General features: G+C 40.1%; 2 protein-coding genes across 7 annotated transcripts in view; one reads left to right on the forward strand and one right to left on the reverse strand.

Annotated features, from left to right (window-relative positions):
• Nucleotides 1-601: 601 nt before the first annotated feature.
• LOC132975731 (synapse differentiation-inducing gene protein 1) lies at nt 602-23265 on the reverse strand. Of its 2 annotated transcripts, XM_061040491.1 has the most exons (5): nt 23022-23265; nt 19195-20813; nt 14944-15648; nt 13507-13644; nt 602-3151 (listed from the first exon to the last, which is right to left on the reverse strand). In XM_061040491.1, the coding sequence occupies exons 3-5, from the start codon at nt 15544-15546 to the stop codon at nt 2993-2995; spliced, it is 900 nt and encodes a 299-aa protein (XP_060896474.1). In that variant the 5' UTR covers nt 15547-15648; nt 19195-20813; nt 23022-23265; the 3' UTR covers nt 602-2992. The 2 variants fall into 2 exon arrangements, with proteins under 2 accessions (XP_060896474.1, XP_060896475.1); XM_061040492.1 differs by lacking the exon at nt 23022-23265 and having other exon boundaries at nt 19195-21422.
• The window catches only part of LOC132975729 (cullin-9), a 41866-nt gene continuing 40450 nt past the window's right edge, over nt 22279-23694 (forward strand). For all 5 annotated transcript variants that reach the window (XM_061040486.1, XM_061040488.1, XM_061040487.1 and 2 more), the window contains exon 1: nt 22279-22462. In XM_061040486.1, the coding sequence (XP_060896469.1) occupies nt 22321-22462 (142 nt within the window). In that variant the 5' untranslated portion in view covers nt 22279-22320. The remainder of the gene's footprint in view (nt 22463-23694) is intronic.

Raw genomic sequence — 23694 nt, forward strand, 5'->3', positions numbered from 1 at the left:
ATGGATTTTATTCTGGCAGCCAGATACATTTTCTAAAAGCAACCTTAAAAATATACCACAAAACAAGTTTTTTAATGTCTGTCACTGTGACCCCCCCTTCTCAGAGAAAATCAACTCAAACCCCCCCATTAGTTTTCGTAATCACTCACTGTTTGTCTAAAATCAACTGGGGGATAACCGAGTTGTTTTGTTATTTTGTCAGTGTGTCCATAAATAGTTTACTGACTCCTCTGTTAGTAGTTGATAGTGTACCCATATGCCCACACAGCTATCATTAGATCACTTTGTCACTGAAGAAGAAAAAGATGATCAGGCAAGCTGTAGCTTCTTTTTTCTTCATGGGAGTTATCAACATTTTTTGGATGGACATTGGAGATAATGATATCCTCCAAAAGTGAAAGTCATATTATAATAGTCTATGTTTGAGGCGAGTTTGTTCTCATGGGAGTGTCTATTGACTCCTGTGACTGTTTTAAAAACACCCTAATCCCATTCAGGACCTGTGTGTCATGCTACAGCTCTGACAGCTGACACAGTAAATAACTTCCTGTCAGTCGTTTGATAAGTGAACATCACCCAAAGCAATCAATGCACAGAGATGTCAATGGAAATATATAAATGTTTATTCATATTTTGTTTTCAACCATATGACCTGTCCAGGGTGGTCCTTTCAGATTGATATAGCTCCAGACATAAACATCACGGATCACATTCCCCTTTATCAGAGCTCTTTAAGACAAAACATTCAGTAGATGTGCAGGTGTGTGTGACGTCGCAGCCAAGCAGGTGTGTCTACAAAGAGAATCTATAGAACATGAGCGATGATGCATGGTTGCAGCCCTTTAGCCCAGTATTTATATGTAAAGAGTGAGAATAAGAAATATTGTTTTTTATTTCCAAACAGATAGTTTAGTTCAGATTTGTTCAAAGTTTTAGTTTTCCTGTTCTCACTCAGACCGTGTCATCCCAAACACCTGAGAGGACTCAAGTTCTCCAGACCAACCAATCACAATCAAACACAGTGCAAGTTTTGGCACCTAAAAGACTTTTAAGATGTTGTAGATTAATTTCTTAAATCTTGCATTTCATTGGTTTTGTCCTCTACGATATAACATTTTATGATTGAGTCTTATTACATGTCCCTGTCTTCCTTTCTGAGGACTTTCCTTCTAAATGTATCTAAGGGAAAACGGTTGTTCTGGAGGGCCTGCTCAGACAGTCACAAAGCTTCTAGTCATCCTTGTCTACCATCTGTTGGCTAACAGCAGACTGTCTTTTAGCTTAGCATCAGGCTTATTTTGGGAAACATGACTGTAGTAAGTGAGAAAAACAAGAGCCTGTCAACAGACTTCTTGTTGGAGCCCTGAAAACATTAAGCAATGTGAGACCCCGATCAAATATTCCCCGACCTCATGTGGTGTCTTTTTTTTTTTTTTTATAATAACCCAATTGTCCCAGCTGGGGAAGTAGAGGTTGTGGGGTCCCAGACCTGCAGCTCCCAGTTAAATCTGCAAACACATTCTGTTTAAAAAAAAAAAAAGCTTTTTAAAGCCCTGATTGAGCCGAAAAAATGATGGAGAGTTTCTGTGATCACTGAAAGATGATCTCTCCTCTCTGCAGGTTGATTCACACAGAAACAATCAAACAGAAACAGAAATTGTGTCTTTGCATTAAAGAAAGGATGACAAGCAGGCATTTTCTGACATGGGTCTTACTGTTTTGCAAATTATTTGATCGGCTGTTCCTTTTTAAGAAAACCTTCACAGAGTCACAGAAAGTGAAACAGAAAGTGAATAAACACATTCAACTAAGAATTATTTTTTTCATAGAATAATAATTTCTCTTTAGCAAGAGACAGAAAAGCCTTGACAGGCTGTCAAAAAACAAGCAAGTCAGTCTTTGTTTCCTGTAAAAATGAACGTGGACACGTTAGCCCCCAAAAAAGTGACCAGCATCGGTGATCCAGAGTCAGAGAGCCAATGATTCAGAATCAGCTGTCCAGTCTCATTGGTTAACAGATCCCGAATCAGTGATCCAGTCCAAGAGATCCAGTTGAAACGATCAAGACACACTGTCATTGAGTCAGTATCAGTGATCCATTTGCCCAGAATTGGCAATCCAGTCCCTGCAATTTTGCATCAGCGATTCATTAAAGGTGATCCAGTAGATCCTGCGTCAATGATCAGTCTCAGTGATATCATGATCCAATATCAGCAATCCAGTGATCCAGTTATGAGCTATCAATCTCAGTGACTGAGACTGCTTTTTGTGTAAAATGTCCCTTCTAGTGTGATGTCATTATGTCATTTTCACTGTGAATTTTTTAATCACTGTAAATTCATTCTCACAGCTCTGGTTCTGCAACATTAACTTTCTTGATTCATTTATGTAAGAGGGTTTGATGTTTGGATGAAACATGAGCACTTTTGTGAGTGCATTAGATAAGCAAATGTTACATTTCTGCTTGAATTGTGTGATTAATTAATGAAAAAATTGCTAAATTATCTTTGAATACACGTATCAATCGTTTTGGCCAATCTGTAAAGCTCTTAAGAAAATAATCATCAATGTAATCAGTGATTAATGGTAATTTCTTCATATTTTAAGCTAAAATCAATGAAGTGAATAAAACTGTTTGAAATATCTTTCAAACAGAGACAAAACAACAATCTTTTAAAGCATCTTTGCTTCCTGTGTCTCATCTTCTCAAAAACGCCCTGCAATCTGATTGGTTCAAAGGTTTCAGGCTGTACAAAAACTCAAGAGTCTCCTGACATGCCCCTTAAGTCTGATCCAGATAAAGTATCTCACTGTGCCATCACACAAACCACTCAGCGGGCATTTGCTGAACCTCCTCTTCTCGATAGAGGAAGACTTCCTCCAGCTCATTGCTGTGGGTCAACCTGTCGAACAAGCTCACCTGAGACTCCGGGTTAAGATTAAAAACCTAATCTTTCCCAGTGCCTGATGGGTATTTTTCCCTCTGAAAGGGTTACCAGTGGTGGTTCTTGGAGAGGTAGGCGATCAGGGCCACAGCCACTCCCACATAGATACCTGTCCCGATGGTGATTGCCAGCACAGCCAGGAAGAGTGCCCGCCTCGAACTGGAGCTGGCGTGATGAAAATCTCCTTTAGACACCGCCTTGTTGGTCTAAGAGGGGAAGAAATGGAGAAAACGGGAAAGGAAAGGGGAGGACAAGGGAACAAAGAGAAGAAAATTAGCAGCCTGGAAAATGAAAGAAGAATCAGTTAGCAGTACTGTGAGGTACTGATTCTGCTTTAAAGCTCCAAAGGCAAATCAGAAGAATCAAGAAATGCCATTTCATCTCAAGATGGTCAATCCAAAAACTCCAATAAATGAGTTCCTATCGAATCACTCAACCAAATTATCAATGTTTACGTACATAGGACCAAATCATAACAAAAGTTATCGCAGGACAATTTACTTAAAAGCAGGTCTATACCAACGTCGTAGAAACATTTTTATTAACAGAGACCCAGCATCCAACAATGAGCAATCACTTTGCAACTGTAAGGAGAACCTTAAAGGGATACTTCACCAATTTGCATTAAGCTTTGTATCATTAGAAACCTGGTAGTATTTTTGAATGGTCGTGCATCCCGCCCTCATTTTCCCCTGAGATGGGAAATCTTTGTATGTTTAAGTCTGACAAGGAGCCTCCGATGACACAAAAGTCATTTTGTGTCATCGGAGGCTGTTGTGGTTAGAGAGGGTGAAACTACAACACTAGTTCCTCATATTTTCGACCACTGAGGCTACAGACCAATCACAGATCAGTGGGTGGGAACTCACTCCCAGAAACAAAACTTAACTAGCCATATTGCTTGGTAGCTATGCTAACAGGCTCTATGGAGAAAGCTGATAAGAACCGAAAATGGCGAAAAAATTATGTTTCAACTTCAAACTGATATGGATGAAGGGGATTTTGAAGGTCTTGTGCTTGAATCGGATGTTCGTGGCTATCTCTACGAGCCGCAATATAGCGGCGAGGTGGCTGCTGCCTCCTGCCTGTCGGCGGCGGTGAGGACGAGGAGCCTGGGCCGGCTCGAGCTGGGGCGGACTGGTAGTGTTGGTGCTCTCACTGTTTGTCTATAGACACAGACATAGAGTCTGTTTTCTGACAGGAATTTCCAAGATGCCAATTCCTTCAGGAAGAAATCTCAGAATCAGTTGAGGAAACGGCCGTATGTGTAATGTCTGTAAATAGAGGACCTTAGTGGGAGTGGCCTGCTGTGCTGTGCATTCTGGGAGTTGGTGTCTTTCATCCACATGAGCCAAAAAGACACTTTCTGCCTTTTCTCGGTCAAGAAGGCACCAACTTCAAAATGTATTTCACATTTCTACTACATATATGACCCAATGTCAATACAGATTCATGTTTCAACGGGTGAAGTATCCCTTTAACAGGCAGACTGTCGCACAGAACCAGACTGGTTAGTGCAAGATGCATGCTGGGACACTTTCCTGCACTGTTCCACTGTTTCATGTACCTCCATTATCAGCACTCAGCTAATCATTTTAATACCAAACAATCTTTTGACTCAATTCATAATCAGTTTATTATAAATAAGACTGCACCCCTTCTTCTAAACGGAAGAAAATAGCATTATAGATAAACACAGGATTACTTTTGCCTGACAACATATTAGCTATTTGAAGAAAATTGGCCTGTTACGCAAGTCAGTTTAAACACAAAGGATACATGGAGCAACGCCTTTGAGCTACTTCAAGTAGTCCACTAAAGAATCACTGCTATGCATTTGTGTCATTTTTTATTTTCCACAAACCTCAGGCAAAATGTCCCTCTTCCCCTGGTATGGCAGTTTATTTTGCCACTGCTACACAGCATCAGAAATGTGCCTGTTCCTCTTTCACTCCACCCTGAAAGACTCTTAATGTCTGTTTGAAACTGGAGGCTTTACAAAGTTCACAGACAGATAAACAACATTAGAATACACAAGATTATAAGGGATGGAAAAACATCAGTCCCCCCTGCTCTGGGATCAGATTTAAATCACGCTAATGTGATCAAGAGGCAAAGCATCCTGTTTAGTTTTAGAAGGGCGAGCATGAACCTGGTGTACCTGATCGTTTTCTCTGCAGCTGAACTGAAGCGATCAAACACTTGTGAAACTCAAGTTTGAGAGGTTGAATTACCAGATGCTTAGATTACTTTTGTAGATAAACCTAAGATTCTACACATCAAGACTCCTGATAGAGCCATTTGTGTACAACTTAAGTGTAGGCCTATGTAAAGATGACCAGATGCTTTATTGTTAATGGACCATGTGAAAATAAACCCGTTGATTGCAGAGATGTTTGTGGACTGAGTCATTGCCCCTCAGTGGGCTTCTTCTTGCTACTGCAGAGCTTCTTATTGTGCAGTGATGGATTCCAGTGTGGGATGTGCCGCCACTGGCAACCAGCCCTGTATCTTTCTGAACTGTAGGTGTGAGGTGCCATGGAAACAGCAATACATGCAGTAGATCAGCTACTACCACACAACAATAAAACAATGTTACTAAAATTCACTCAGCCTGATGTTTGATGCTCATTACTACATTTAAAGATAAACAAAAAATATTCTCCAGACTTCATACATACAAACAACAACACCCTTTTTTTAGCAGTTGCCATAATTAATTATTAATATTTTTTTTATTAATATAAATCATTATAATTAATATTTGATTGGCAAAATCAAGTGACTACAACTCCCATTAGTATTTGTCTCAGTAGGGAGCCAATATGCTGTGACCGACTAGTGGTGTTCCAACTCATTGCAATGTAAGAAGAAGCTGTTAAAAAAGGTTTAACTGAGGTTTCTTTTATAACTTGGTTTTGCTCTGTTAAAGAGGGATCTGTGAGGGATGAGCAAAAAGTCCACCAAACAATTCAACGTCGTCATCCTCACTACTAACCCGAATTTCTAGGCAGTTAGAATAATTGATATCATAAATGTAGTTCCACAATGCCAGCTTAAAGTTGTAAATGGTTGATGTGACACAACCAGTAAAGTTACCTGAGGTCATGTTTTGTTTCTGTCCAGTTATTTTTGTGTTATTGTCATTTCCTGTTTTATTTTGTTCCTTGTCTCTGTCTTTCAGATCCTGCTCCTCACGTTTTCCTGGTTTGTGCCTCCCTGCCCTGATTGTGCGCACCTGTGTCTCCTTATCCCCTGATTGTCTGTGTATTACATCCCTGTGTTTCCTCCTTCATGTTGCCAGCGAGTAGTGTGTTCCTTTGCCTCGTTCCAGCCTTTTTCTCCCAGTGAGCCTACCAGTGTTTTTTGACAATTGTCTGCTTTCTCGTTTTTGTGTTTTGCCTGCCGATTTTGGATTTGTTTGCTCCTCTTTATGCTTACCTGTGTTCCGACATGGACTGGTTATTAAAATCTGCTTACCTACTGAACTCTGCTTCGTGTGAGCCTGCGTTTTGGGTCCTTTTATCTGTCTGGTTCTGTTCAAATTGACTTGGACGGTGTTTTTTTGATATAGTGCTTTTACACTATATGTCTCATTTAGGCACTGGCACCACATTCCCACACTGATGCCAGAGGCTACATAAACACACTGCCCAACAATATTATTCCATTCACACGCATTCACACATTGTTGGTGACAGTAGCAGCAGGGTTTGGGGTTCTTGTCCATGGACACTCTGATGTGTGGTTACAGGAACCGGGGATCAAACCCCAAATCTTCAAGTTGAGAAATGGCAGTCTCTAACACTAAGTGTCAGAGCTGTGATGCAACCACCTGCAATTAGCTGGGGCTAGTAGCTCCGGTGAATTGGCCTGCTCTCTCTCCATTACTTCCCGGATGTAAACGAGGACAGTGGATGGATGGCATCTGATTAAAGTGCAGGTAAACTTGTAGATAACCACTCAACAAGAGTTAAGCGTAACTACATTCAGCATAGGCATGGGGATGTCAACATGCAAGGAGGACTGAAGGCTGGTGGTGCTAGAACTGCTTATGTTACCTACACTCAGCAAACCTTTTAACATGTTCTATTATTTTATTATTATTCTATTATTTTCATCATGTTCCTGAAGAACATGATGAAAATAACAATTTAGTTGGCTACATGAAATAAGGTTTTGGACAGTGATTCGCTGTGTTAAATAAATTGTGTTCAATTTTGACTAGGTGACTAGTCTGTATTTAAATTTCTGTTTAAGCAACGTCACCAGGATCATCCCTTGGACTCTCAGAGAATTTTTAGATGAGTGCGAGTCTGTTTACAAGCTGAATTGATTTTTGAACATGATTAATAAGCTAGCTGGCAGGAAACAGCAGCTCCCTGCTTCACTTCCAGTAAGATTTAATTACACTTTCAGAACAATCAGATGCCCAATCACTGACGTCAGTCAACCAGAGCAGCGGTGCGGGGCCACTTCTGATTGGTCCAGATGAAGACAATGAGGCGCTCCCACAGTATCTGCTGCATTATGAAAAACGTCCTTGTAGGTCTGAGCAGAATGTGTGGAGCCAGAGAGTTATGTAAAGAGCTCTGTGTGTGTGTGTGTGTGTGTGTGTGTGTGTGTGTGTGTGTGTGTGTGTGTGTGTGTGTGTGTGTGTGTGTGTGTGTGTGTGTGTGTGTGTGTGTGTGTGTGTGTGTGTGTGTGTGTGTGTGTGTGTGTCGGAGCATCCATTCAGATTATCCACACCAGCTTAACAACAAACAGATTGTTTGTTTCAGTCTGCCACCAGAACAGTTTGCTGTCAGGACACATGAGTTCAGAGAGTAAACCGGCCTGACAGACAGAAAAAATACAGAAATGTACCCTGACAGTAAAAAATTCTGTGAGTGTCAGAAATGCATAAATAACAGACACACTGCTGTCCACTTCACTTTCCTCTTTACACCCTGAGCAACAGCTCATTACAGACCTCCACATAAATGTTCTACGTTAACTTACCTTAAATTAAAGTGTTCTGAAAGTCATTCACCAAACCAGTGAATTATTTTCAGTGTAAAGGGTCATGCCAGTATAGTATCATGACAAGTCAATGCTTGACAGTATTGTGTCATAACAGTGATGTTTCTTGTGTGTACAGTCATAGTAAATTGCCCTTACATTAAAGTCTTTTTAGTGTAAAGGGTCCTTATACACTAAAGTGTCCTGAAAGTAAAAGTTCTTGACGGTTAAGAATCCATTCAACAGACTACTACCTCTATAAGACCTAATCAGTGAAAAAGACCATCACCAATAAGATAGATTTTTTTAAATAACCTGAAATCGACACTACAGGGTTAGTGGTGGGGCAGCAGTAGTCAGTCTGTAGGGACTTGGGGAAAAAGTCTGTTAAAGTCCCTGCATGGACCAAAATATGGAAATGGGTCGTGGAGAGGTGCTTGGTCACTTGCCAAGTACTGCCAATGTTCCTTTGAGCAAGGCACAGAATATATTTAGCTATATATATATATATATATATATATATATATATATATATAATTAGATTTTTTTAATGAACTGAGTGCAGATTTCAGAGTAATAGTGAATCATCCTGAGGTATTTTGAGCATAAAGTATCTTCTCAGTGTATTGAAAAATATCTTGATAGTTATGTTTCCTGACAGTTAAGTATCCAACAGTTATGTGTCGCTACAGAAACATTTTGGGATTTTTTTCATACAGATTTTTAAAAACTTTTTTGTGCCTTTATATCAAAGGACAGAAGCTAGAGTAAGACATTGCAGAGATAGAGAATGCAGGACATAACCTCTATGTACCTCTATGTCACCAGAGCCCCAAAAGGTTCCCTACCCTGCAAGTTAAAAGTCTCAACAGTAATTGATTTTAAAGTAGCCTATCTTGACAGGTGTGTGTCGAGTAGTCGACAGATATTTAAGTGACGTTAATCCTGAAGAACATTTCAGGGTTAAACTAGTAGTTTCCCTGAGAAGTTCCCAATGAAAAATTCTGACACGCAAGCATCTGTCAAGTAAAGTGCCTTGACAGAAATGGATCTTGCCAATAAATTGTCCAGACAGTAATTCATCCTGACAGTAAATCCTACTTACAGTAAAAAAAAGATAGAAAATGACCCTGAAAGTCAAGTGTTATGAGTGTTATGTGTCCTTAAAGTAAGATACAATAACAGTATAGAGTTAATGACTACACATTGAGGTGTCCTGACAGTAAACATTACAAGTGACTGAGAGAATATCGTGTTTCTACAATACTGCTGGGCTTTTATTGTAACATAAACATCAATTTGTCTTTTTAATTTTTGAATGATACTGTACTTTATTCTTTTCCCTCTTTAAAGGCAGGACGGGGGAAACTATTTCCTGTTTGGGCTCAACTGTTCATCTAACATGACTCAACGCTTCTATTTTTTTATTTACACCCCCCCCCCCTCCTCCCTTTTCTTGCTGCTGCAGAGCTTCGTATTGTGCAGTGATGGATTCCAGTGTGGGATGTGTTGCCACTGACAACCAGCCCTGTCTCTTTTTGAACTGTAGGTGTGAGGTGCCATGGAAACCGCAACACATGCAGTAGATCAGCCAACACTCTTTTTTAGCAATTCAATTTTCCATACTATGAAGACCATACAAAGACAGACTCAAACACAGAGACGGGCAGACAGACGGAGTGTCCTCATCGGGCTGACTGCAGATCAGTGGCCTGTGGCACCAGATATGTGTAAGTTTGTGTTCAAGGTCCACATTAAACCCTATGTTGAATCTTGTTACGTCGTTGTTTGGTTTCACCTCAGGGCCGTAAGGTTCATCTTACTGTAACTAGTAGAGCGTAACGTCCAAACTAAACAAAGACACAGACATGATGACTAACTTCATGCTAACAATCAGGCATTGGTTCTTGATGTACTGTTTTGCCTCTTGAGCATACTTTTCTCTAAAGAGACTTACTGCTGAAAATAACTTCAGTTAATCCAGAACAGACATCAAGTGGTGAGATAGTCAACTAAACATGAGGTCTTTTACAGTTTTTCCCCCATTTTATACACACAAAAATGTAACTATGCACACAATTCTGAAAACTTGAAGCTCATGTATCACCAACGTGACTCCAAACTGCTAAACTTTAAGCAGAGTGGTCTCACTAAAATATCATTCTAAATCACAATTGTGCAAGCGCCTGAACACAAATTGCATTATTTAGCACACTCGGTTCACCTAGAAAAACTGGCCTTCAACATGCAATGGGGATCTGTTTTATTGCATTGTGTTTTGTTTTTTGTCAGTTCAGCTGAACACTTTTTATCACAGAAATGAGTAAATATTTATTTTGTTTACTTTTCTGTATTCATGATCTTTTATTACTTTATACTGTTTCTAATTGTGCCTTCTAGTGTTGTAATCAGAAGCATATGATAGCTGCGTGTATCGGTTTGTTTCAGTTAACTATTTTCACTTTGTTTGAGAAATTGAGCCACAGTTTCTGGGAATATGTTTCAACATGTACATGTACATAGAGTACTTATCAAAGTCTTCATACATTTCTAGGGGATATTACTGCAGAGAATGCACTGCTGACGCCAAACAGCCGGTAAAACCACAGACTCTTCTTCATCCTCCAAGTTTTCCCTCCCTTTAAAATGATACATCATGACTGTATTTTAGGACTTTACAGCTAGTAGGGGCTAGGTGTAATATGCATTTATGCATGAACTATCTCAGCCAATGCAATACCTTGAATGTAAATAGTGCATTAACTCCATCCTAAATTAGAAATTACATTCAAACTATGGCTACCTTTTAACTTAAGCCTAGCTTGTGCAACCCAGTGCAGTTATATAAGGAGTGTTGTGTCAGTGTGTGTAGGAGCAGCTTCGTAATAATGTTCCACAAACTGAAAGAAAGGAAGAAGAAACTGCAGCAAGAGAGCAGATCATCTGCAGTCTGAACACAAACCACACATTTACATCTGCATACACACTACATCTGAAACACACAATAAATCATCTGTTTCACAAAACTTCATCAGCTGACACACACACACTCTATCAGCTTTTAAAGAAGTGCCACAAACACTTCTTCACTTTATAAACATTGCATCAGCTGACAGGCACACATCATCTGTTAAACAAACTACACCAGCTAATACCTGCACTTTGTCATCTGTTAAACACACTACAACATCACATCAGTGGCAACACACTATAAAAGCTGCACCGTAAAACTACTTCTGTATTATAGTATTTCACTATGCAAAAACACAGTTCCTGAAACGAGGGCCCTGATTGTCAAAACTCCACAGAAAAACCAACAACATATGCACAAAATGTAAAACATCTTACATCTCTTGCAAAAGCAAGCACTACACACAGAACCTCTAAAAGTTTAAACTTTCAACACAAACACAAGAAATGCACATGACTGTGTATGTGACTGCTAAATGCAAAGGGGAAACAAAATCTCTGTGTTCTCAATACTGAACTGAAGGTGACATATCTGTTCTCTTGATCATCTTCCTCTTTTCTCCCCTTCCTCTTCCTCTTCTTGCTGCTTTTCCTCATCCTCCTCATTCTTGAACACATCAATCTGAGTCCTAATGACGGTGTTCAAGCTTGGATTACTGTGTGATCTAATTGGTTAAGATAAGATAAGATAGTCCTTTATTGATCCCCAGTGGGGGAATTCAAGTGCTGCAGCAGTAAAAGATAACAAGAAGAACATGCATAGTATGAATACATTTAGAATATATAGGAATAAAAATAAAAATAAAGATACTATGTATTTACAACTATTATAAGCAGGATGTCTGTCTATGATTAAGAAGACAGACTAGGACCCACTGCTGTTGTATAGTCTGATGGCAGTAGGCACAAAGGAGCACCTGAAGCGTTCAGTTTTGCACCTGGGGGGGATGAGACGATGGCTGAAGGAACTTCCCATCTGCCACAGCTCATCATGGAGAGGGTGAGAGGAGTTGTCCAGTATGGCTTTGTCTCTCATCCTCCTCTCAGCCACCATCTCCAAACTGTCCAATTCCAGGCCAACAAGGTATTACAGGCGTCCTCACATGCACATTCTGTGTTCAGGTGGTAGATAATTGAGCGTGACGGTGTTTCAGTTGCAGTGTTTAACAAGGTCCAATATGTAAAATATCTACTGAATTGAATCATAAAATGACCTTACTATATCATCAGACATTTAGGAAGCCTGTATGTTCTCCTTCTAATCTTCAATTCTGATGTGGAATGGTTTGTTTTTTGTTTTGACCAGAGAAGGTAGGAAGGCGATTTGAAACCACCCCCACACACGACAGTTTTGGACGCCAGGCAAATGTCAAACCAACAGGTGTTGCAGTGATGGAAACGTGCAAGCAACCGGGTTCAAATAAAGCTGATTCTACTCGACCTAAAAAGCCTCTGCATTTTTCTAATACGCTCCACAACCAGAAACTTGATAAAACTAAGATAAATAATGGAGATGCTTTAGAGGTTAAAACGTAGTAGGTTTCATCCCGATGCAGAGCTGGCTAAACACTGAAGCTTCCGTGTGCTCCACATAGCAACCTGCATGCACACCAACTCTAAGGACGAGGGAGCAGTGGGAGACAGCCCTCTCCAATGTTTTGGATTTGGACTGCAGTACCCATTTTAAACACTAGATGTCAGAGTTACATATTGCTCCTTTAACATACACAGACTTTCAGCTTTAAAGGAAATCTTAATGTAGAGAAGTGTGTCTAGTGTTTGGCAAAAGATGTGATGTTGAGAATATGCGTATAGTTGTGCAAATCTGGGCTGCCATTTTGCCCCTTGTGTGTCGAATTTCAGTAACTCTGTATTATTCTTAATTTTAGTTAAGTTAAGTAATCAAACTCTACTACAGTTACTACAGCTTAATGATAATACTGTTATAGTAATAATACTATTATATCACCATTGCCAGTAGTTTTGTCACTACTGCTTCAACATTCTTATGATTTCTGGTGCTGATACTTCTGCTACAACTGGGCATCTACAAAGCTTTTACTGGTTGTAGTTTTGCTCCAGGAAGTCGGGAAATTGAATTGCTGATTGGCTTTTGCAACACCGAGTCCATCAGATGCAGACATGCAGACAATTGTCTTCAAATTACCATTGTTGAGAGCCAGGATGTCATTACAGCAGATACAGCAGATTCTACATGTTTTATGTAGAATCTGTAAATAGAGATTGTACTGGGACTGTTGCTAATGCTTCGACTATCACTACTACAATTAGACGCTACAATGTCAAAGTAGTTACTCAGCTGTTTCTTCCAGTGCAATTCTTGCAATTGACTCCAAAATCTCCAACATCAGTATTTCTGAACACACCAGCTTTACCACACTTTTTTTTCATGCAGGTATCAAAACTCTTCACCTCTGTTAATTAAGAGAGATTAATACCAGTTGTAATACCAATACCACTGAGCCAAGATAAACTCAGTACAAGTCAGTCAAACTATTTCTAATGAACTCTTTGGAGCTCTGCCCGGCCAGCATGGTTTTACAGCTCAGGTGAGTGGGAGTGTCCTTACCTCATGCGACAGGTAGAAGGCAGCAATGCCGAGCGGCCAGAAGCAGCAAAGCATGGAGAAGACACTGAGGCCCAGGTGATCTCTAGGAGGCATCAACAGGAAGGCATCCTCACTCTCTGATTCACTGGAGTAATCGCTCTGATAAAACACACAGACAGGTTAGTTAGCAAACTCATCGTCTGTCCAATGAAAGAACTGTGACTTCCTCTGCAGATGGATGTATGGTGTGAATTTATGGGGCTACAGCTAACCAGGCTTTTATTTCACAATAAGAAAAGATTCCAATCTCATATGACACAGATAAGATTGTATGAGGCTTTCTTGCACAGTGTACCATTAAGAGAACTTGTTGTCATGACACAGTCTGCCTGCGCCTTTAAATAACTCAGACTCCTTCTTGAAGACAAACATTATGTGCAAACAGATGTGCTTCTTTTAATCAACACATAACCCATTTTTACTCTAAACGGCGCTCTCTAAGCCAGCTGGTAAGCTTTTGTTTTAAAACTGACAATGAATATTTTAATGTTACAAAAAGATTTGACATGTGCTGTGATAAACTATAACTAGTATGGAAGTGCAAGCAGGTCTGGACACTCTTGCAGTAATCTCCCTCTCTCTCTCTCTCTGGTATTAGAGGGACAGAGTAGATTAAAGATGGACTTTACAGAGACAAATTCACAGCATTTCTAGCTAATCTTCTCTAAAGCGATTGGCTGTTAGGCGGCCAAATGTGTCGTTCAGAGAGCCGCAGCTCGCTAATCTCATTCTGCTGGAAACTCAATAACTCACAACCGGATGGATGGAGGGATGTCAGGGAGCTCAATTAGATGGATTATTAAATATGCTTCCTATGAAACAGGGTCAAATTCCTAACAGACAAAACACGATAACAGACAATACACTTAAGATCTTCACAAAACTAAATGTCATGAAAACTAGTCAACATAATAAAGACCAATAGCCTGGGGTGTTTTTAAGGTTGATTGAGCTAAGCTAGCAGTGCTTCCCGTCTTTATGCCAAGCTCAGATAAAAGGAAGGACCTTCCCAACGTGTTAAAATGTTCCCTAAAATAGCTTAAGCCATTGGTTTAAGAAGTCTGTTTTTCATAACAAGGTGAAGTATGATATCCAGTTAGCTCACATGCCAAGCTAGCAGACAGTTAGCTTCTCATTCCTGAACCAAGATGCCAGTCAACTTATGCCAACATGAGGAATGACGTGGCTAAAATGAGCAAAACCTGAAACCTCAGGGTTTGATCACAACAGGACTAGTGGTCTCTAAAGGACCAGCAGCCTATCACATGCATCTTCGCACCTGCAGAGGGTGCTCTATTAGCCAGCTGGTATACATCATAGTGAGTATTTAAAAATCACTGAGTCCCCCAGGCTTTTTATTTTCAGATGATAAAACATTGATGAATTGAACCTGCTGACCTCAAGCTCCTGAAACTCGTCGTCGTCATCAATGTCATACGAGAGCGTATGAATCTTTGCGTCCTCTCCAGAATAGTCCATAAACCTCCCGTCAGCAAACAGCAGCGCCTCCTTTGTGGAGGAGGCAGCAGCAGCATCTGAGAAGGAAGCATCAGGGCTCAGACCTTCAATGAAGGTAGTCTCACAGCAGTCGCCTCCCCCTGCCTCTCCCCACGCCCGCAGAACGCTCTCTGGGCACAGGAGGAGGCTTGGGGCCGGCCTGTAGTGAGGGTCGGAAAACACCTGTTGGGGGAGGAGGGCACTGGGGTTCAGGAGCTGAGGAGGACCTCCTCCCATACTGTTCCTCTCCTGCTGAGGAGGTGTATTCACCACATGACGCTGATATTGAGGAGCTGAGTACACCAATAGCAACGCCTCCCGAGGCTCCCCCCCAAGCCTATGGGTGTCGATGAGGCCATTTTGTGTGCAGGGGTCTCCACTGTCCCCTCCTCCAGCTCCTCCTTCCCTGCCTCCTCCTCCTCCTTCTACTCTTGGGGACGCCCTCCCAAGTCTGGAAGAGGACTCAGCTATCTGTCTTTGGCTATCCTCCTCTCCACCCTCCATCCTTCTTTGGAGCTCTGCTGGGTGCTCCTTGTCCTCCTCCTCCACAGAGGCTCTATCAGGGGGGTCAGAGGTCAGGGGTCAGGCATTGCATGCTGAACCCTCCTGAAAAAAATAAACAAAAAACAGTGAAATTTAAAAACTGAGAGAAGATGCAACAGCTCCTCACATGTGTGCCCAGATGTAAAACACAGGACGTGCTCCCATTGGCTGCATATATAATGGACAGCAAAAGAGCGGCATAAGGTGAAGCCAAAAAATGGTGTGCCCACCCCTTTATGTAACGTCTTGATTGACAGCTCTGTTGACACATGCAGCTTCTGCAGCGTTCTTTACCAAATTAGCAGAGGAAAGGAGGAACAGTAAATATAAGTATAGTGCAATATTCCTTCTGTCATGCCATAGCTTCAAATCACGTCACCAGTGCAAGATGTCAGAACCTGTCACTGGTATTTAGGCCTCATTTTCAATACAACAGAACGAGATGGAGAAATGTTGTTCATATTGATAGTGACCCCTGCCTATCCAGACAGCTCCTCTCTTATTCATGTACTATGTAGACGTAAAGCGACATGTATCAATACACCAATGTTTCTTGGACATCTGACACCTGGCACCATGAATGTTAGGTCAAGAGAGACAATCCAAGAAGAGACAGGAACAACAGACCTGATAAATCAACATGTTCGTTTATAAAAACATTGTGAGAGTTAGGTTATTTTATTCACCTGATGGTTTCTTTTCAGCAGTGATTCTCAGATACAGAGCATCATTAATTGACATAAAACGCACACACACACTTACAAACATTTACATGAAATGTGGTGGAAAACATGACAGGTGTGTATATGTGTCATATGTGTCGTATGTGTAATTCACATGCTGAGCAGCATCCTGGATTCAATTAAGCGCTTCAATGAACATGTGTGTGTGTGTGTGTGTGTGTGTGTGTGTGTGTGTGTGTGTGTGTGTGTGTGTGTGTGTGTGTGTGTGTGTGTGTGTGTGTGTGTTTGCGTGTGTGTGTGTGTGTATCATAGAATAATAGAAATAGAGTTAATAGGGAGAAGCTAAAACTAAAGGTAAAGTTTTGTCAGTGAGCTGTGTAGATAACTCATAATGTAACAAGAGGGGAGACTTATGAACTATTTAAAAAAGGCTCTCACATTTTTCAGAATCGCAGGCAGAAAAGACCTGACTCTGGTTAATACACTACAACATGTGAACACATGAAATCAAATCAAATAAATATTCTGAATTGATGTGTTTTACATTATGCCGTAAAGGAAACAAATAAGAGATTAAAGAACCAAGGATTCTTCATCTTTGCATTAAAACCAAACGGTTGAGGAACAACAGGCCGAGTATTAAAGAACAGAACGCTGACAGTTCTGTTTCAGAAAGTGGAGGACCTATAAGTGAACAGAACATGTCTGAAGCGTGGCCCACTGATTATTATTATTATTATTATAACATAGTTTGAGAATAATCTTTGACATTGCAACAGTCTTGAATTATCATTTTCTAATTCTGCTATGTATGAAAAGTAAGATTATGTCCGACCTCAAACCTCACACAAAACAAACAATAGAGGAAAAAGAAGAAAAGTAGGTTCACAAACAATTGATTCCTCGTTGAAACATCATCCTGTTTTAAAAGTACTAACTAACTACAAAGTTTAATAAAAACATTAAGTGTTTTTAAAAAATGTATCCCTTTTCATCCGACATGTCCAAATGACACAGATTGTAAAAACAGGTCTTTTTGTGACATCATATCGGGAAAAGAACAAACGAGCTGAATGTCCATAACAGCTTGTTGATTACAAAGGTAGCTTGATGTCTCTGTTTTGTTGCTGACTTTTCATGAAAAAAACAACATTTTCCAATGGAGGGTTCATAAAAACGCTGAAATAACTGAGTGATGTTTTTCATTACTGCATGGTATAGTCCTCTGTGGAGAACTGTCCTAAAACTGATGAGGTCACTTCATAAAATAGTCCCTTAAAGTCCTGGACAGGAAATACCATCACTATGATAAACTTGTTTAATATACAACCTTAAGCTTTGTCAAATCAATAGAGTATTCAGATGATAGTTTAGTGCACACAGTAATCCATAATGCTGCTCCTCCACTGTTGAAGAAGTGTGTTCAGCTCTGTTCACAGTAAATCAGCATAACTCTAAACCCTCTATATGTTGTTCAATCTTAGCATGATCTGCTAATATGATATAATTATTCTCGTCAATCAGACAACCTGCTGATGCCTGCTGATTTAACACATTTTCTGTTGTAAGGATGAAAAATGATTTATTGCGATCATTGATGAAAAACATTATGTGACACATTAGTGACCCCTTTTGGAGAATTAAAAGTAGTACTTTGATGTTTGAATTCTTTTTTTGGTCATTTAGTTTTTCAATTAGGGTTCATTTATTATAGCTAGTTTGTAAGCTAAGGTCCGCGTGTGTCCCAGTTTGTTTGTCTATTTTTAATTACATGGTAGGTTCTATTATTCTGCATTTGATTCAATCACCTGCTCAAACACGTTGGATGGCAATTCACAGAGAAATCTGGTTCAGAACATGTTTTCATTTGTGGGAATAAATAAATGTTTTTCTGGATTGTCCTTTATAAAAAAAAACATGTATTACATGTTCAAATGTTATAAACTCAGTACACATGTGACATCATCATCAGCCTCACTGATCAATCTGTTTTCACAGCACTGATTATTGATTATCTGTTATCTGTCTTTATACTTAACTGATGATCTTTGAAGCTGGAGCCGAGGCATTGGTGTTTAAAAAAACAAGTGCATTCCCTGACAACTACGCAGCAACCACACAATTACTCCTTGTACAGGAGTATTTTCACATAGAGGTGTTAGCCCTGTTACCAAAGAAAAGGACCTGAGTACTTCTTCCATAAATGCTGCAGTGACTTCATGTTTACGATCTCGTAGTACTATTTAAAGAAGCAGTAACACGGAGTAACCTTGAGCACTTCCAAACCTTGTCACTCATTATGATATATTCATGACTACATGGGTTACAGTATCACACTGTGTGGTGTTTCGACAGATTGTTCTCTATAATCTTCTGATAGCCTATAATCAGTTAGACCTATAATTAAGGTCGCGTGCAGCTGTAATTGATCAACACCTTAGTTTGCTGTTTAATCATATAAATGTACATAATGCAACAACGTTTCCTCTGTTTGTGTGTTAAAGGTCTTTATCGACCTTCAGTTCAATTAGAAAAATCCATTCTCATCAATAATAAAGGCTAAGACCCCAGGAAATACCCCCAACACACACACACACACACACACACACACACACACACACACACACGCGCGCGCGCGCGACTGCATACAAATGCATGCACACAAACACAAGTGCGCACGCGCATTTACGGACGAACGCACACACACACACACACACACACACACACACACGCACACACACACACACACACACACACACACACGGTTGCAGACATGTAAATATGTGGTAAAATCTCACTAAGCAATAAACCTGAATACCGACAGTGTCAGCGACTGTGACGTCATCGCGATGATGCCAAACAGGTCGTGTAATTACGGGAAGACGAAAACATAGATAGGCATAAAAGGCACACATAGCCTACTCACCTCCCAAGGTGAGACACGAGACCCTGCTCCAATCTATCCATCCGACCATACAATCAATCCATCCAGGTTTCACAACGACCCCTCCTCTGTCCGCCAGCCTCCCCCCCCCCGGTGCACTCTGAGTCGCGTACAGAGCCCAAAGAGTGCCGGTGTGCTCTGTGAGAGAGGGAGCAGGGAGTGCGGTATGGCAGGTGTCCGTCTGGAAGGGGAATACGAGTCCTGCAGAGAAGAGATGAAGCGGAGGAAGGAGGAGGAGGAGAGAGAGAGAGAGAGAGAGAGAATAAAAAGAGAGAGAGAGGGAGGGAGTAGGAGGAGAGAGAGAGAGAGAGAATAAAAAGAGAGAGAGCTTCAGCTGCTCTAAGTTAGCCTACTGACTGAGGGTTTATACACGGAGGAAGAGACGTGCGCGGAATACATGAATACAGAGGAATGGAGAGGTGTGTGTGCGTGTGTGTGTGTGTGTGTGTGTGTGTGTGTGTGTGTGTGTGTGTGCGTGTGTGTGTGTGTGTGTGTGTGTTGTAGCGCACGTTTTCATGTTGGATAGCAGAAGAATTTTTCCTTCCATGGTCTTCTAAAGCCCCTCAGAACTCATCTTCACTTAGGGGCAACCTCCGGTGTTAAAATAATGTAATCAATGCATTCGTGAAAAATTTGTAAAATAAAAAATGTAACATAATAAAATAGAAACAAAACTGCAGTTCCTCGAGTGTCCACTTGAGGTTTAGTCCGACAGCTAAAAATCCATTAGATCCATTAGACCCCATAGTGACCATAAACTTACAATTAAAATGTTTCGAGCCTGGTACAACAATGGTTTTGGTCTCTGTCGTTCATTTGTCTATTCACGACATCTGCGCAGGGTTGGACTTTTACACAGCCGCTACTTGGTGTTTAATTGTATTGAGCTATAAAGAGACGGGTCCTGCTTGTTGTCTTTACCATATAAGACACTCAGGAACTGAACGTTACCTCTCAGCTGCGTTTTAGCTTGTTGAGAGATATTCTCATTCAAACATTTGAAAGATTAAATTACTGTGTGGTTTATGACACTATGTTGCTGCTAAAGAAACTTAAAACTCTCTCTACCCCCCTCATTAGTGCAAAAAGCTGCAAAAGTTAATAGATGCATACAATTAACAAGTTTCTGTTTTATGTGTATGAAGAGGCAATGGTCAACCAAGTGTCTTGACCCTGATAGTAAATATTTGGTGTTTTGAAAAAGGTTAACTGAATTGAATTAGAAGTCTTTAGCTCCAACATACTTGGGCCTAGATCAGGGACTAAAATATGTCTAGATCAAAAAAGAATCATCACTGCCCTCTGCTGGTAAGAAGTGATTACTGCAGGTCTGCATACATAAACATTATACGACAGAGGAGTCTAAAATGTTGGAGGAATTATTTAAATTATTTACTTAAAGAAATATGGCAGCACGTAATAAAGATTAAACAAATTAATCATAAAAAACATAATTAAAGCATCGCATGAGGGATGCCAATTTCAATAGAGTGCAGAGTTCCAAGTTAATGCTGTAATATGAGAGCTTGATAAGCAGCTGAATACTGCAGGAGAAGAAGGATGTGGTCCATCTTTTAGTCCTCTTTCTGGGCACGCTGTACCTGCAACATAAAGTTAAACGTTAAAGTTAAATTCATATAGATTTCAAAGGTAATTTTAAACAATCTCTGAAAAGTTTGTTGCAGTCTTAGTTGCTTTTAGCCCATCATGCATTGTGTCTGCCACCAGATCACACCAAAGAAAAATTATATAATGTACTAATGAGTGTATGACTTTTTCTAACGTTTAAATTATTAAGACACTTAATGAAGAGTCTTTGATGAAAATGCTTTGCAACTATTTTTCTAAAAAAATGTTTGAAGACATTTAATGTTTGCTCCTTTCAGATATTTCATTTTTTTAAACACAACATGTACATGTTCTGTGATATATGGTTAGAATACCTGAAACACCAGCAGATATAAATGTGAACAATGTTCAGTTCAGTTGATGAATTAAATGCAGGTGTGCAGGTAGCAGCACATCTTCAGTAAAGTGACTGTCGACTTTTTTAGATTTGAGACTTGAATTTTTAGAGGACAAAATAGTCACTTGTCTTCACAATAGCACAACAACTGCTTTTTAAAAATGAATAAAACAATACATTGTGTGAACTACATCCTTATGTTCATGAGCAAGATGATTCCTTAGGGTGAACAGTAGAAAACAATATAACAACTTGAACTAAACCAATGCACACAAAAAAACAAAAACTTCTTTGACAAGAATTGTATTTGTGTGAAGAACAATAATAATCAAGGGCAAAAAAATGATTAGTCTCAGCATTTACTCATGTTCACTTCATTTGTCTGTCTACTCGCCGTTATATTGTATAGTTTCTGCTTATAATATCTCTACACTCATGCACTTTAACTTGTGTCAATACTGTCCATTTACAACTCTGTTTTTGCACATTTACCTTTAATATTTCATATTTAATTTATAATCATCTACGACTCTGTTTTTGCACATGTACATTCAATCTTCCATATTTAATCTTCCTATTTAAGACTAGCAATGCTTAGTTAAATCCTGGTTGTATATATTCACATTCTTATTTTTGATATCTTTTAGTACTTATTTACTTTGTAGTTAATGTTATATTGTGTTTAGATTTGCTAACATTGTGTTTTTTACTCATATTGTGTGTTGGATAACCTGCTGCTGTAATGCCACAATTTCCCAGTTTGGGATCAATAAAGTAACTCTATTCTATTCTATCCAGTTTGCAATCAAATAAACCATTTATTCAGGCGCTGGTTGGTGTTTCTGGTTCATCTCATATTAACTCCATTCAGCCTACATCGTAGATGTCAGAGCTCGTTTTGAGTTTAAAAACAGATGCTCGTTTTATGAGATTATTTTCAGATCATTTTATTCCAGGACTCAGATGACAGACCATCCTGAATGTGACCTCCAACACAGTAGGTGGCTCTGCGTGCTCCCTTTGCGACAGTTTGTGATCCTCCAATAAACAGTGAGAAGAAGAAGAAGAAGAAGAAGAAAAAAATGAAGTAGACGTAGAAGAAGAAGAAAACCCTCCGATGCTGCCCCTGTTACAGTGCGCAAATGCGCATCCAACAGTACAGACCTCTGGTGGAAAACGACAAAACAAACGTTACAAGGCTCGGAAACGACACGTCGGGAAGGAAAAGAAAACAGCGCGTAAAGGAGAAGACAGAAGCGAGGGTTAAAGTCTGTGACACAGCAGGTAAGCCGGACTCTCCTGACGCCGTGTTGTTTATAAAGGGAGTGTGTGTCAGCAGAGACACCTTCCTGCCTCACCACAGCGGATATGTTGGCAGGCCCACCACGACTCCTCAGTGCTGTCATCCTTAGTTACTGTACACAGCATTAACCCCGAGGTGTGCCGTATGCTGTCGTTTCAACACGGAGCACTGAACTCCATTTAAAAACCTGCTAATTAAGAGCAATGCAACACATAAAAGACACAATTTGACCTGTGACGTTGTATACCTGATGTTTTCAGTGTAAGATGAATACACTCTTAAATTCGGCATGCAAACGACCAATCACACAGCACTTTATCGAACAGAGAATCCACTTTTGAAGCTGTTGTGCACAACAATATCACCAGATCTGACAGCATTGTCTCCAGCACGCAGAAAGGTGAAAGTAAACTTTAATCTCATCCGTAGAAGTTGAAAGGTTATCTAGAAAAATGAAGTTTAAGCGTGTGCATGTTAAATTTGACAGTAGACTACGGAGTCGCATAAAGGGTCCTTGATGATGCCTGTAAACAACATTACCTTAAATCTGAAGATTATAAAGTTGAATTTGGTGTGTCGTTTTCTCTACGGCGCCACTGAGGCGTGCATGTTGCTAGCTAGCTATTAATAACGAGTTATCCAGATGACAAGTCCTCTCTGAGCTAGTTAAGGGGCTGGTTATCGGGATACAGACACAGTTGTAACATTACAGACGTAAGTAAGTTGTGTTTTGTCTTTGAAACGGAGAGAACAGTAATGACTGCTAACGTTAGCAGCTGCGTTAGCTTCCTAGTGTGTTGCGTTCAGGTAGCATCACGTTAACATCAAGGGCCGGGCTATTTACTGATATTTTATACTATTCTAGTTCAGTTTTCAACAAGATGACATTTATTATTGAGGCGTTGAAGTAACATATATTTATTTATACAGGCTGACATTTCCAACAACACGTTGTTTCATTATTGTGCACACTTGTTATATCAGGCAGGACTCAGTGGTCAGTCACAGGTTCATCAGATATTAGACTGACCCCTGGTGAAGCTAACTATCGTCACATAAACGCCCAGCAACACGTGTGATGTTCAGCTTTCACAGAAAACAGATGCGGTGGCAAGTCCAGAAAGCGGAACTGTTCCTGCAAAACGAAAACGAAAAGCTAATTTTACACCATGAGACATTATGACTGCAGGTTAATGATGGTGTCTGTATGCAG

The sequence above is a fragment of the Labrus mixtus genome, chromosome 6 (genome assembly GCF_963584025.1).
Source record: "Labrus mixtus chromosome 6, fLabMix1.1, whole genome shotgun sequence".
NCBI lineage: Eukaryota > Metazoa > Chordata > Actinopteri > Labriformes > Labridae > Labrus > Labrus mixtus.

What these genes read in the sequence shown, in the direction of transcription:
- LOC132975731 (XM_061040491.1), bottom strand. Translation starts at nt 15,546, where the DNA reads ATGGAGGGTGGAGAGGAGGATAGCCAAAGACAGATAGCTGAGTCCTCT. An exon ending in ACGAGTTTCAGGAGCTTGAG is followed by an intron (nt 13,645 to 14,943) that starts GTCAGCAGGTTC and finishes GTGTTTTATCAG; the next exon opens with AGCGATTACTCCAGTGAATC. An exon ending in CCTTCTACCTGTCGCATGAG is followed by an intron (nt 3,152 to 13,506) that starts GTAAGGACACTC and finishes TTCCCCTCTTAG; the next exon opens with ACCAACAAGGCGGTGTCTAA.